General features: G+C 36.6%; 1 protein-coding gene across 11 annotated transcripts in view; it reads right to left on the bottom strand.

The window, feature by feature from the left end:
- LOC106879758 (WD repeat-containing protein 47) overlaps positions 1–16,071 on the bottom strand; it is a 107,982-nt gene that overhangs the window by 34,164 nt on the left and 57,747 nt on the right. For 7 of the 11 annotated variants that reach the window (XM_089358727.1, XM_052971256.2, XM_052971255.2 and 4 more), the window contains one exon: positions 1–181. This exon is cut by the window's left edge and continues 152 nt beyond it. The exons of the other annotated variants lie outside the window; for them this stretch is intronic. In XM_089358727.1, the coding sequence (XP_089214853.1) occupies positions 1–181 (181 nt within the window). The remainder of the gene's footprint in view (positions 182–16,071) is intronic. 11 annotated transcript variants of the gene reach the window in all.

Here is a 16,071-nt window from a genome sequence, read left to right as displayed (position 1 = left end):
AGAGAGGGACTTGCCTCACCAGCCTTAGCAGGAGTGTCACTTGAATCTTTGGTAACATTGTGGTCGACACATTTGACCAAGCCCACAGGCTTGGTCCTGGGCAAAGTGTTAGGTAACACAGGTGTATTTGGGGAGGGACTGTGTGGCCTCTCCCCATTAATAGGTGTACTTGTGATCAGATCTATAAGCATGAAAAAAAAAAAGCATACAAAAGCAGTAGCAACAAAAGAGCTCATGGTGGTGCATTGAAATAAAATCAAGCTAAAAATGTTTGCAAATAAATAAATAAATAAATAAATAAATAAATAAATAAAATTGGATTTTGTTGCGAGCAAAGATATTAAAAACAATTTACACATAGGTACATATGCATGCAGTACACACACACACACACACACACACACACATAAAAACACACAGACCTTTAATTTCAAAACACAAATAACTATACATTAAATCTGTTTGATTCCCACATCTTTATGCATACATACAAAGACATAATTATCAAATGTTAGAAAAACACTAAACCTCACTAAAGTCCAACTTTATTTATCCAGCACCAGTTGCACTAAATTTAGTTCACCAATGCTAAAAACATATGTACTCACATATCATTTACCATTCTAATAGTGATTTCTTAGAGCCACAAGACCAGTTCTTGTAAGAGAGGAGCATAGTTACCTGAACCGATACCAGTGCATTACAAGCACTTATTTCATGAACCCTAGAGAGAAGGCTGACAAAGTTGAACTGAAGCCAAGCGATCATCATCATTATTTAGCATCTGTTTTCCATGCTGGCAAGGGTTGGACAAACAACAGAGTCAAATTGTGACTGAAATGCATCCTGTCTCTGCATACATCAAACTAAATCTTGTGAGGTAGTATATTAGACACACTAGTCTTGTCCATCACCATCACACTATTCTAATATTGGTTTCTAATACAGGTATACACAGCCGCAAATTTTAGGGGCAGAAGTATAGTTGATTGGATCAACCTACTGCATGACTGGTAATTATTTTACCAGTCTGGAAGTACAAAAGCAAAGTGGATTAAGAAACAAGTAAACAAAACAAGGTATTTTAACTGCTATTCTACCAATTTGGCCATCCACTGCCCTGGTTTAATATCACTGCAAAACACCACCAGTTTTGTAAAACAAGTATCTAAAAACATTTTCAACCACAGTATGTGGTGATCTGTACCTGTTTTATTAACTTTCAAGTGAGCATTTCGGGAAGAGCGGGCCAAGCAGATAATGTACTGCACTACCTGCTCAGAGGTTTTAAATATTTGGTTGCATTCTGCAGTAAATTTTATTCTACAATGTCTCAAGTTCATGTAACTATTAGCAGGCAGGAGATAATGGATGTTAACTACAAGCAATCCAGGCAAAAATTTACCTCTCCTCAATGCTTTGAGACCAGACCTAAAGACTGTTTTTAGATAAGTCCACCAGGGATGTTAACCTGCCCTTAACATGGATGATGCTTAGTAGTCAAATAGTGAGTACATAATCAAAACATCTACTTTGGTTTGTCAGTTTCTAGTATAAAGTATTAACTCGTGTAATGTGAGGATTTTTATACAAAGCAACCAAATCAAAATTACAAAATAGTATTATACTTAAATGGAAAAAAGAGGACAGAATATATTACTGATTTTGAGGTCCAAAATTGGGGGCCACATTATTTTTGAGATCACATTGTACAAGAAAATATGGTAGTAATAATTATTTCTGACATATACATGAGGAAAGATTTGGTCAATTATATTAAATGTAGTACTTGGCTGGAACTATATTTTGCTGCAAAATTCAAAACGCAGTGCTAATAATAATAATAATTTCTCAACTGACACAAGGATGCAACTTATAGGGAAATGTGTGTATGTAATTGAATGAATTCCCAGTACTTATTTTTTTTTTAAAAGGATTTTAACTGAGAATATAGAGGCAGAAAAGGCATTAGTCTGGCACTTAATTATCTTGCAAGGCCTCTGAGAGAGGCACGAGCAAAAAAAGAAAAATAGAAAAAAAGAAAATAAAAAGGAAATCCATGAGTGAGGAGTTATCTTCAGCAAAATCCTGGCTCAAATGCTTGCAACAGTGGATTCCACTTAAAGCTCTTAATGGGATTAGTGGCAGAGTTATGAATTAAACCTAATGAACAACAGTATTAGTTATCTCAATATTAATGAAACAAGTTCAGAAACAAACATACCACTCACTGCAGTCAAAAAACATCATATACTGACACTTCAAAACTAAAGACAAATACATGGATAAACAAGGAGAGTACTGTAGAGTGGATAAATAGAGAATAGAGTTGGTGGGTAGTAACAGAGAAGTGAGGATGTAGCATGAAACATTCGAAGTTGAAGCACTGCTATTTTCTTCAAAATGTGTAGTCTTCAAAAATTAATAAAACTACCGTTATTATTATTATTATTATTATTATTATTACAAGTAGGTATTATAATGTAACATTGATAACTTAAGATAGGATTTATATAAAGGAAATTGTTATCGAAGTAATAGAACATTAGTAGAGTATAGAGAGAATAGAGCACATTATGTAATAGTATTACTGCTGCAAATGATAGAAATAACTTGGTAGATTGAGTAAAAGCTGAGCCCATCTAGATCTCAATAGCTATCCTTAACCCTTTAGCATTTAAACCGGCCGTATCTGACCTAAATGCTCCACCCATTTTATGTTCAAACTAGCCAGGTCCAGCTTCTCACACCTACTCTACAATGCCATTCTAAAAATAAAGTCACATCACTGAAATCACAAAGCTACAAGACGTTGAATAATTAATTCAAAATAACACGGACAAATAAGTATGTGTGACAGTATCAATAAGATATTTCTTATTACTATACACTCTGTCATGTGCTTTGGATTAGTTTCTGCAAGATTCCTGACAATAATACAAATTCTAAAAATGCCAGGTGCCACAAATTTCGTCTGATCTAAGAGTTAACACCTTCCAGTATAATCATCATCCCTTTTTCCATGCTGGTATGGATTGGACAGTTTGACGAGATAATAAACCAGAGAGCTAGACCTGGAGTCAGTCTGTTTTGACTTGGCTTCTACAGCTGGATGCCCTTCCTAACATCACCAACTCCGCACAGTGAACTGGGTGTCTTTTATGTGTCACCAGCATAGGTGCCTTTCACATGTCACCAGTACTGGCCACAACCATGTTTCCATTTAGTTTGACATATCTTCTCAAGCACAACAATTTTCCCCAGTGAGCCTCAACATCTCAAGGTCATATTTCACCACCTTGTCCTGTCTCCCTGGGCCTGCCTCTTCCATGGGTTCCTTCCACAATTAGAGACCAGTACTTCTCTAAGCAGCTGAACCCATCTGGATCTCAATAACTATCCTTAACCTTTTAGCATTTAAACCAACCGTATCTGGCCTAAATGTTCTACCCATTTTATGTTCAAATCAACGAGATCCAGCTTGTCACACCTACTCGACAATGCCATTCTAAAAATAAACAGTCAAATTATTGAAAAGCTACAAGATATTGAATGATTAATCCAAAGCAATGTTAATAAGCATTACATCTGACAGAATAATCTGAATGCAAAAGGGTTAAATGTCCTTGAGGTTTAAAAACTATGACTGTGCTTTGTATTTATTTCTATAGCTAAGTCTTTTGTTGATCTCAAAGAAAAACCGAGCTATTCCAAAACTAATTCACATAGAGTGAATCAGTGAATCACTGAAGTTGAGAAGAAACAATGTGTATGTGCTTGACACATGACTTTTAGATTCCATAGTCAAAGACGTTTTTAACAGCAGCTTCCAGATTACAATGGATGAATGCATGAAACTTTTTCTGGCATGTAAATTTCCACAAATATGAAGCTGTTCAAATCTTGGTGTATCGGGGAGTCATGTCACTGATGCTTGATGAGAAGGAAAGGCAATGCCCGTCAGTTCATAAATAATTACGCTTGTAGTCACGACTTCAATGTCCCTTTCACTGTTGCACTATGTCATCCATATCATTTTGGAGATGCACTGCTTAATATCCTGATTTACACTTCACACCTATGGCTTACTGTATCTGCACAACACACACACAGCATATGTATTTATTCTAACATATACCCATATACTCACATAAGTGAAGCCATAAAGCCTAATGGTTAGGGTGTTGAGCTTCTGATTGTGATGTTGTGGGTTCAATTCCTGGACCAAGCAGTGCATCACATTGTGTCCAAGAGTATAGTGCTTCATTTCACATTGTTCCAATCTACTCAGCAGAAAAAAATGAGTATCAGCCTCATGCTGGTGCAGCACTTTTGCCCTCCAGCTCTCACGTCCTTGATGTTCTGCTGAGTCATGAGGTGGGGGAGCTGAGAGGATGTTGAAATCTACCCATGACTACACAGGTACCTAAAAGCAACTGACAGAAGCATGGTACAGGCTACCAAAGCCAGAGTGGCTCATGAGTAATGCTTTTCACATTTAGAAACAATGCAATGAGAAAATGGTCTACCTCTAACCGCCCATGAACAAATGAAAAAACACACTGACACAAACAGGACAGCACAAGAGAGGAATAATGTGCATTCTTTTGTAAGGGGGAGCAAATTTCGTGATACTTTGAGTGTGCATATTTTCAGTATGTAAAAGACATGCAGGGGTAGGTGTCTGTGATGGTAAGGTTTCGTGCTACATGTGGAAGACGGTGGATATGGTACTGGTAGTGCAAATTGGATTCAGAAAGCTGTTGTGGTGGTGGGGGAAGAGACAGTAGTGAAGAAAAGACATAAACAAAAGAACAGAAGTAATAGAAGCTGCTGCTGCTGCCAATGATAACACAGGAGAGCAGGTGAAAAGAACAAAACAATAAAAAAAAGAAAAGGGCTTGGTGGAGCAAACTAAAGCAGAGAACAACGATAGCTACAAGAGAAAGGAGCAGTTTTGACAGGGTGGAGGGGTGGAGTTTGAGAATTGTTGACAGTAGATATTTCTTTCTCGTTATTACTATTATTTGTTTTTTAAGTCATCCTGGGAACAAAAAATTGCTCTTTTTTGCTTTTGTTTTCCTTCTTTTTGGCCTTTCTTACTTGTACTTTCATCTTAAAGATTTTCGACATCCTAAAGAATTTGTCTGTGGGTGTGCATGTATTTTTGAGAGAGAGAGAGAGAGAGAGAGAGAGAGAGAGAGTGTGTGTGTGTGTGTTGCATGCGTGAACATGCAGAGGCACACACATGCATAATTGATTGAATCAGTGTATTTGTAGTTGTGAAGAAAAATGGATGTTCAGGTCAGGATATACAGATGTTTAAGTATGTGTGTTCATTGTTGGCATGAAGAAGAGATGGTTACAGAGTTGTAATGAAACAAAATGGTTTAGCTGTTTAAATCAGAAAGAGAGAGAAGTAAAAAAACCACAAGAGTCTACAGCACATACGTAAATAAAAGGGGAGTGTGCTTATGTTTGTGTGCATGTGCAAGCACATGCATATGTCTATATATATATATATATATATATATATATATGTGTGTAAGTGAAAGTTTGTGTATATGTACAAATGTATGAAAAAGTTCAACATGATGAAAGAATATTTAATGTTAACGATACATTTATATGCTTAAAACATTTAGTCTTGCTGTAGAATGATAATATTCGGGTTATCTAAACATATTCCTATATTATTTTATAACAAGACTGTAACGTTTAGACATATAAATGTGTAATTAACATTGGATGTATTTTCATTACATAAACTTATTTATGAGTCTATAACTGAAACAAGTTCTAGACCTGTATGTCAGAGTTTGTGTGACTATAAATGCGTATGTATTATCTGAGTGTATACGGCAGAAGCCTTAAGATTCCTGCATGCATGTGTTTGGGAGAAAATACACATGTGTGTTCAATATTTGTGTATGAACATGTCTTAATCATAGCATATTGCATCAATTCCAGAATCTTAAATCGCTTCAAATCTGATTCCCAGTTAGAATAAAAATAGTAGGGGGAGGATTGGATGGAAAGCAGATGAAGTCAGAAGGAAGATAGAAGGGAGGGGACAAGACAACAATTCAATATTCTGCTTCATATTTCAATTTGTTATTTCATTCCTTGAGAGTTTCATGTCCTGGTACAAAGGTTGGGGCTTGAATCAAGAGTTCTAACCTACTTTCTCAGTCATTTGTCACTTGATACCAGAGAAACTGAGTACTATATGCTATATATATCATCATCATCATCGTCGTCGTTTAACGTCCGCTTTCCATGCTAGCATGGGTTGGACGATTTGACTGAGGACTGGTGAAACCAGATGGCAACACCAGGCTCCAATCTAATTTGGCAGAGTTTCTACAGCTGGATGCCCTTCCTAACGCCAACCACTCAGAGAGTGTAGTGGGTGCTTTTACGTGTCACCCGCACACGGATTAATATATATATATATATATATATATATATATATATATATATCATCATCATCATCATCATCATCGTTTAACGTCCGCTTTCCATGCTAGCATGGGTTGGACGATTTGACTGAGGACTGGTGAAACCGGATGGCAACACCAGGCTCCAGTCTGATTTGGCAGAGTTTCTACAGCTGGATGCCCTTCCTAACGCCAACCACTCAGAGAGTGTAGTGGGTGCTTTTACGTGTCACCCGCACGAAAACGGCCACGCTCGAAATGGTGTCTTTTATGTGCCACCCGCACAAGCCAGTCCAGGGGCACTGGCAACGATCTCGCTCGAAAATCCTACAGGAGCCAGTCAGGCGGTACTGGCAACGGCCACGCTCAAAATGGTGCATCTCATGTGCCACCCGCACAAGAACCAGTCCAGGGGCACTGGCAACGATCTTACTTGGCTTGCCGGGTCTTCTCACGCACAATACACACATACATACAAGAGAGATGGTAAAATTGTGAGTCTATTATTTTATGTCTTAGTAAATGTGTGTCTATTGGTTTCAGCAATGAGTATTCGTGATTCTGACAACTAAAATATTCTTGTCGAAACGAGCAGAGAGATTCATTTACACTTTACTTTTACATTTTAGCAATTATGTTATTAAATATAGATTTAATGGTGAAGAATAAACATACACCAAGATCTACACACTTTGCTGCAAGTGTGCATTACCAGTGGCATGACGGAAAGGAGCTAGACAGGGTGTGTTAGTAAGGAGACTTGTAATTTACTGTCTACTTGATACACCCTGTAATGTAGACAATGGTCAAGTGTGTGTATGTGAGAGAGAGAGAAAGAGAGAGAGAGAGAAAGAGAGAGAGAGAGAAAGAGAGAGAGAGAGAGAATATGCGTGTAGAAAGCAGATAGTTACATGGAATAAACAATGTGTAAATTATTCTTTCATTTTTTAAGGTTTTATTTAGGCTCTTGTATCAAAGTGGTGATCATATTTTTAACTGCTTTGTGAAAGCACATGATAAAGCCAAAAGGCTCTCAGCAGCAATAAAGAAGGATCAAACTGATTTATCAATAAGTTTCACTTTTGTTAAAACAGTCATTGGGGGTTCAGTTACTTTCATCTGTGTGCTAAGAAGATATAGTTAATTGGACTAGATCTGACCTTATCTACAAAACAGAGTCAAGTTATAATCATGTGCATTATTGGGAGCACTAAAACAATGCAGATAAGATTCAAGTTGTAAATAAAGTTACAATCCTCAAGTTAAGCATATTTTTAGACTTGCTGTGAAAATAGATGTGTGTGTGTGTGTGTGTGTGTGTGTGTGTGTGTGTGTGTGTGTGTGTGTGTGTGTGGTTGTATGCATGCACAGGGTACAGTGAATAAACTGTCGTCTAAATTATGCAAAAATGAAAATAACACTGACAATCTTATTTTAACAGAAATATTTACCAAAATTACATAGAAATATCTCGAAATACTAAAGAGTAGATTTATTCAATAAAAATTGCTTCAACCACAGCCTCCAGATGACTGAAATCTCCTGCAACTCTTCTGGACGGTCTCCTTTTTGAAGTTGATGAATACTGCCATAATCCTTGCCTTCACTTCATTTTTGGTGTTACAAGGAGTTTTGTTGGTCTCTCACTCAACTGTACCCCACATATAATAATCAAAAGAGTTGCAGTCTGAGGAGTTAGGTAGCCAGATGTTACAGGTGATGTAGTTGCAGAGTTCTGTTACCAGACATAGGGTCTTCCAGCAGCCACTTTCTTGACCCAGGGCAGCACTACCTCCTTCAGGCATTTGATGTAGACTGTTAAGAGTGAGGCCATGTGGTAAGATGAATGGAGGCATGTCGCCATCACTAGTGATCACTCCAAACACCATGATGTTGACTTAACGTTGGATTTTTATCACTTCTGATACCAATGCCGAGTAATACAGTATGTCATTTCTGGCAGAGTGAATTGCATCATGGTGCTATTTTTCTCACAGACAGTGCCCAACTGACCCTACTATACTGTGTAGTTGACAAAATCAAAACCAAACTGTGTGTGCGTGAAATTAAAACTATAAAATGGTGACAATATACTTATTGCCCCCTGTGCATGTGTGTGTGTGTATATATGTATGCATATATCTATGTGTGGATGTGTGTATATATATATATATATATATATATATATATATATAAATATATTTATATGGGTTTGTGCCAACACAGACTACCATCAGTGACCTCAAAATGTAGTCAGTCATTTTGTTTAATGGGTACAAGAACTGATATTAAATTTTCTACTTAGAAGGAATGAATCCATACTACAAACACATTCAGTCTTTCAAGATGACTATAGGTTAACAATCTATACCTTATAGATAGCATGAAATCAGAAATTATATTTTGTAGGATAGAGGATGTGAGAAATGGAAGTTTCATGCATTTCTTTCAGTGGGTTTTAGTAATGCAAGTGAAAAAGCTGTTCTGTTATTCAGTATTAAGAATCAGAAACCTATACATTAGGAAACTGCTAATGCAGATTATGAACATTCAGTGTATTGATTTGTAGATATCTCATCTTTATTGCAGCACAAGCTATCCTAACACTTCTTTTTAAAAACTGTTGTTGACCTTTTAGTAACAAACTAGGAGAGAGTTTACTGAAGTTGTGATTGCTACATTGGACTGATTCAGTTACAGAATAGATTTCCTTACTGAGTCTAAGTCTTCTCCATTTTAAAGGAAGATGTTCCAATTAGGAACCAAAACTCGCCAACTTTATTCATCAAACATTTACCACTACATCACAGTCCATGCATTGGAATATTATACTTCATTCCATTGGAATGAAGCTGAAACTTGGTAGTATCATAAAGCCTGGAGGAGGAAGAAAAATAAAGCTGACACCGGCAGGACTGAACTTAAAACAAATGAAGCTAAATACTGAAAAAGATATTCTGGCTAATGTTCTATAAAGTCTAGTATCTACTGAATATAATAACAAGGGTAAGATTTAGAAGAAAATGTTTTAAAACTATGAAAACATTTTTAATAATTTTCTTTCAGAAATCTTACATTTATTATAATAGCCAAAGAGAAAAATATAATAAAGTAACTAAAAAATGTAAGAACAAATTGAGAAAATGTGAAATAAATGGGACAAAGGAAGATTTAAGAAACCCAAAATGCAAAAACAAGACAAAGTCTACAAGTACTGTTGTTGATGCATTTATTAAAAGTTGCCAGGCCAGCAAATCTAGTAATGACTATAACAAAAATCACATGTCTTGTAATAGCAACACAGCTGTAGATCTGTAAAAAAGTAAAGCAGTAAGCTGCAGATGGGAATATATCTTGCCTGTTGTCAGTGAGATATAAAAGAATGAATTTAGGAGGGAGAGAGAACTGTGAGTAAAGGGAAATGGTTTTGTATTTGTTTTATTGTTTTTCACTCATTTTCTCACAGGATTACTGTTTTGCAAATCTAAGGCATTTGCACAGTGTTGGAACAGTTATTTTCATACATGGATGCTCTTAACTATACAGCCTTGGAGTAAGATGGGAATGTTGAAGACCACAGAGATAAACTCCATTAAGGACACAAAACAGCAGCTTCAATAGAATTAGGATTTATGATCATGCAATTATTAAGGAGTTAGGCATCTTAACATCACTGTGACTACAAAATTACAAGGGGTGTCACTGTGAAGGAGTACAATGTGTATAACAGAGAAGTCATAAAGACAATACATGAAATAACAGTATGCGAAGGTAGGTTAATGTTAGTTCGCTGTAAACAAGTAGTAAAGAAACAATAGCAAATTCAATCACAAAATTTTGGATTAATATGTCTTAGTAAATGTGTAGAAACAACCAATCCATGCCAGCATGGAAGACAAATGTTAAGTAATGATGATGATGATTTTTTTTATCTATGCAGGAAACTATCTTGGAAAAGAAAATAACAGAAGTGTAAAATTATAATTTTCACACTTCTCTCAGGAACACTAGTAACCTATATCACCTAAATTAATAATTTCTTACATAGGCAAAAAGCCAGATAAGTTTTTGGAAAGGAACAGTTAATTATAACCACCTGAATACTTACTTTATAGCCCTTGGAAGAATAAAGCTATGGATTTGAACTCAATACAATGAGTTAATGTATGCAGACACTAATGATTCTGCCAAACCATCAGCCAACTACTTAAATTATTAGCTCCATCTACGTATCAAATCAAAATGGTCATAAACTCTGTTGAAAACCTACCATCATTAACATTTACCACTACTGTTATTATAGATTTAATGAAATTGGTAAGTTTGATATTACTACGCTAAGAAGTTATGTAAATGTATTTTAACTGGCAGCATTAAGATTTAGACAATGATGTTTGTAGTAATGGTAATCATATTAGTATGATGTTTAAGTTGATGATAACTATGAATGTGAGCCTAATTACAAATATTGGAAGCATGTGCCGACTGCTTCAATCAAAAGTGCAGTAATACTAAGCCAGCCATATTTAGTGACCAAGTTTTATTTTCACATTTAAAACTGAAGCAGGCGTTTATTTTATTGGGAAAACTGTTTCCCCTATAAACATTATCAGATTTAATTTTTGCTACTCTGTTTAGCTGATAGGTAAATTGTCTAATTCAATGAGAAAAATGCTGGACTGTGATATAATCACAGCATATAAAGATATTAATTTCTCATATAGAAATACATAGTTTTCTCTGAGCCAGCAAATATATTGATATGGTTTCATTCTGGCATTTATTAACATAGAAACCAAAACTTCAATGAAAATAAAGACAACATGCCAAAGGAAAATAATTCTGGAATGAATATATTCAAGAATGGCAGTTCAAACAAATATCTTAATGTAAGGAAAACTTAAGTCTAAAGATAATAATTCCTTTCCATTTTTGAGATTTTTTATGTGTAGTCGATAATGACTTCCATAGGAAGTTTCATGTTTCAGTTTATTTAACAAGAAACTCTTTTTAATGAACACAGCATAAGATTACTTAAATGTTTTATTAAAATTTTCAGGGCTGTTGTTCAGTTACTGATGCAAAGTGTAAATACAATACCTCTTCTATACTTGTTTGAAAGCATACTTTTTTTTAAGAATGAATGAATGAATTAATACCAATGCATATGTGTGTGTGTGTGTGTGTGTGTGTGTGTGTGCTTATATTTAAAAAATCAATAGTGCTAAGTGTTTCTATAAAAGGTAGGGTTGCATAATTCTGCAATGCTGTATTTTTCTATCTGCTTGAATAAGTCGTAAAAGTCAGACTTTCAAGTATTGAACTAACTTAATTATTCAAAATTTTTGAGTTTAACCTCAACCACTATTTCTCTCTAACAACATCTAACTTATTTCTCTATTTTTTTTCTTTTTAATGTCACCTGTATCATGTATTCAGTTTACATGTTCATAACCAAGCACAGATTTTCTTTGCAAATATCACTATTAATTTAACAAGTTGGCAAGGTATTTATGTGTGGATATTATAAAAGAAAGTTATATGTTTCTCTCTAGAAACATCAACAAGATTGTGATGAAAAAATGCAAAATATTTGTCTAAAGAAGAATAAATAAAATATCAGGCATTTTATCTTGTTCCACACACCAAACTCTTGTTAGTAATCTAGATTAATAAGCAGCATCAAAGATATTTAACTTTTGATAAGTGGGATAAGTAAAGATTGAATTAAGGGCATTACTCTCTCCTTGCTCACTCTCTTGTCTGTTTCATCCACCATCTTATTCCAAACTTATCCATTTCACCATCTCCATTAACTAATGCAAACTGCACTCATTTCTCCCCCCCCCCCCCATCCCTGCATATCTCCCTCTTCCACAACCCTCTCTCCCTTTTCCCAGCACACCTACACCCTTGTTTTCCCCCCTTTCAACACCCCACCCACCCCCACATCCCAAACACATCCACTCTCACTCGAACATCACACCTCCCACTTTGCCTTTTTCATATTCCTCCTTTATTTTCCTTCAGAGACATCAAGATTCTTCCCCTTATTTTTAAGAAGCAAACAAAATGTTTAAAATGGAGTAGTTTTGGTGAAGCATTGTGCAATATTACATTAAAGAGACTTGTTGGCTAAGGCCAGTGAGACTATTCCTTGCTGTTCTGCATGTCCTGAAGAAGGGGTCATAGACCAGAAATATAGAAATAATAGGTAAAACTACAACATCAATTTGTTTACTTTTATTTTAGTAGTTTACTTTATATCTTCTTGCACTGTTCCAGCCTTACCCAACAAATCACTTTAATAAAAAAATTGTTAAAACTTGTCCTTCTTTTGTTATTTTTACTTTTGTTCATTGCTTTCACAATACATTTTTAATGTTTACATAGACTGCTTATCTTTTTTCTCACAACTGTATACATTGCACACAATCTCCTGTACCCCACTCACCTGTTATAATTTCCTTTCTTTTTTTTCTCTTCTCTCATCTTTCATTCCTCTTTCTGTCTCATCATTTAACGTCCATTTTCCATGCTGGCATGGGTTGGATGGTTTGATGGGAGCTGGCAAGCCTGAGAGCAGCACCAGACTCCATTTGTCATGGTTTCTACAGTTGGATGCCCTTACCATTCCTAACAAATCACATGGTTCCGGGCTCAGTCGACCAAAGCCTTGTAAGTGGATTTGGCAGACGGAAACTGAAAGAAGCCTATCATACACACACACACACACACACACACACACAGAGGATGTGACAGGTAAATTGTTGTTGGGCACCGTCTGTGAGAAAAACAGCAACATGATGCAATTCACTTTGCCAGAAATTTGTAAACAACATGCTGTTCTGCTTAGCATTTGTGCCGGAAGCTCCAATGCGAACATTTCAGAGTGCTTGGGTGTCAGGCTGAGGACATGTAATGTGAGTGATAAAAATCAAACACCCAGTCAACACCATGGTGTTTGGAGTGATCACTAGTGATGGCGACGTTATGCCTCCATTCATCTTCCCACACGGTCTCACACTCAACACATAGGCCTACATCAAAGGCCTGGAGGAGGTAGTGCTGCCCTGGGTCAAGAGGGTGGCTGCTGGAAGACCCTATGTCTGGGAACAGCACTCTTCCACACAAGCAGGAGAACCCAGTCATGACTGTCAAACAATTTCTGAAACTACATCACCCCTAACATCTGGCCACCTAACTCCCCAGACTGCAACCGCCTTGATTATGTGTGACATGCAGATGAGTGAGAGACCAACAAAACTCCTTGTAACATCAAAGATGAAGTGAAGGCAAAGATTATGGCAGCATTCACCAACTTAAACAAGGAGACCATCCAGAAGAGTTGCAGGAGATTCCAAAGTCATCTGGAGGCCGTGGTTGAAGCTATTTTATTGAATAAGTTTACTCTTTAGTATTTCAAGATATTTTTATGTAATCTTGGTAAGCATCTCTGTTAAAATAAGATGTCAGTGTTATTTTCATTTTTCTATAGAGTTATTTTCATTTTTCCATAATTTAGATGATAGTTTATTCACCACACCCTGTGTGTGTGCGCATATATATATATATATATATATATATATATATATGCATATATCTGTGTGTGTCTTTGTGTCTGTGTTTGTCCCTCCATCACCCCTTGACAACTGGTGTCGGTGTGTTTACGCCCCTGTAATTTAGCAGTTTGGCAAAGAGACTAACAGAATAAGTACTAGGCTTAAGAAATAAATCCTGGAGTCAATTAGTTTGACTAAAACCTTTCAAGGTAGTGCTTCAGCATGGCTGCAGTCAAATGACTGAAACAAGTAAATATATAGAAACAGACTATATCCTCACCACAAGACACCAGAAGAAGGCTGGAGCATACAACAGCTGAAACATAGTGAAAGCAGCAACCAAGATGAGGACACCAGTCCAACTAAACAGTGTACATGATATAAACTCCTCACCTCAGAAATACAGAATTGCATCCTCCAATCGGTATGGTGCCAACAGAAGACATCAATGGAGGTTTTTAAGCCTTAACCCTTTAGCATTCAGGTAACTTGTTTTGAATTAATCATGTATGATCTCAAAGCTTCACAATTTTGATAATGTAAATGTTTTAGTTTCAGAATGGCATTGTAGGGTAAACGTGAGAGGCTGCACTGAACAAAAAAGAGGTAGAATATTTGGGCCAGATATGGCCGGTTTGAATGCTAAAGGGTTAAAGATTCATTCTGTTACTGCCTATGGGCATAGAGTTTTGGACAAAGGTGTTGGATAATGCAGTGCAATCACCTAGAGGTGCTGAGTTCAATCTCAGGCAAGGAACTAAGTTGAATCGCAAGATACCTGAAGAAGGCCGGAGCATACAACAGCCGAAATGTGGTCTTCGTCATTATCATTATTTAACATCTGCTTCCCATGCTGGCATGGGTTGGATGCTTTGACATGGAGCTTGCTAGCAGGAAGCAGTCTGTACTCCAACTATCTGTTGTGGCATGGTATCTACAGCTGGATGCCTTTCCTAATGCCAACCACTTAAAGTGTGCTGGGTGCTTTTTACATGCCACCAGCACAGGTGCATTTATGCAGCACTGATACAGGTGCTTTTTAAGTGGCAGCAGCACCTGAAAGAACAAGCCTGTATGTGTGGAAGATAGTAATTTTGCTTAGCTTGACATGTCTTACCAAATACAGCAAATCACCACATAACAATCAATATGCAGACAATAACCTAATGTAAATAGTGTACATATTCCATCCCCAACTCCTTTTCTCCATTTATAATTTTTGTCATTTTTTTGGCACCTTTTCCCCTCATTTTATGATTTTCATTTTCCCAACATGTTCAACTTCTGTATTTTCCTTGCTTCCCTCACTTCTTTCCGTTCCAAATCATACCTCCACTTTATCTACCACTTCTCCAAAATATATTAACTTCAGCCAAGCCACTTTCCTCAATGCACCACTGCATAATCCCTCATGGTTTTCGACTCCACTTTTACCTTCTACTCCAAACCCTTCTATCGAGCCCATCTTCTTCCACAACTCCTGTTTCCTCCTATGCCACCCTCTGATCCACACTTTAACAAATTCACAACCCCAACCTTCTTTCCCAGGCCTACCTCCTCTTCCTTTCCTTGCTTCTTCATTGTTTCATTTACCACCTGAACCACCCACTTTCTCTATTTCATCACCTACATTAAGTTACATAAACTGTACTCTCTTTCATGCCAATCCCTCCTCCAACAGCACCCAGTCCCCACCACCCTGAAACCCATTTTTACTCTCCTACTCTACCTGCTCCTCCAATTCCCTTTTCCAGCACATCTACACATACTCTCATCCCATTACCTCCGCTTTCCTCCTTTACTTTTCTTTTGATGAAGGGCCACTGAGATTCTTTCCTTTCCTTTCTTAAGCATTAAGTTAATGCAATATCCATTAAAACTTGTCCCACCTGTGTTGTCTTTTTCTCTTTTTCTTGTCTTCACTATATAATTCAGCACAGAAAACTAAGTACATGCTGTCAGCATGAAGATGGCCATAAAAGGAAGGTAATCATGTGCAAGAATGCCATTTTTGCTAATATAACATTATTAATATATAAATATCAAGATGTACTAGTTTTTACGATGCT

The sequence above is a fragment of the Octopus bimaculoides genome, chromosome 10 (genome assembly GCF_046866305.1).
Source record: "Octopus bimaculoides isolate indiv1 chromosome 10, ASM4686630v1, whole genome shotgun sequence".
NCBI classification, from domain to species: Eukaryota; Metazoa; Mollusca; class Cephalopoda; order Octopoda; family Octopodidae; genus Octopus; species Octopus bimaculoides.
Note: the sequence above shows the minus strand (reverse complement) of the source record. Positions and strands in the feature narration are given on the sequence as shown.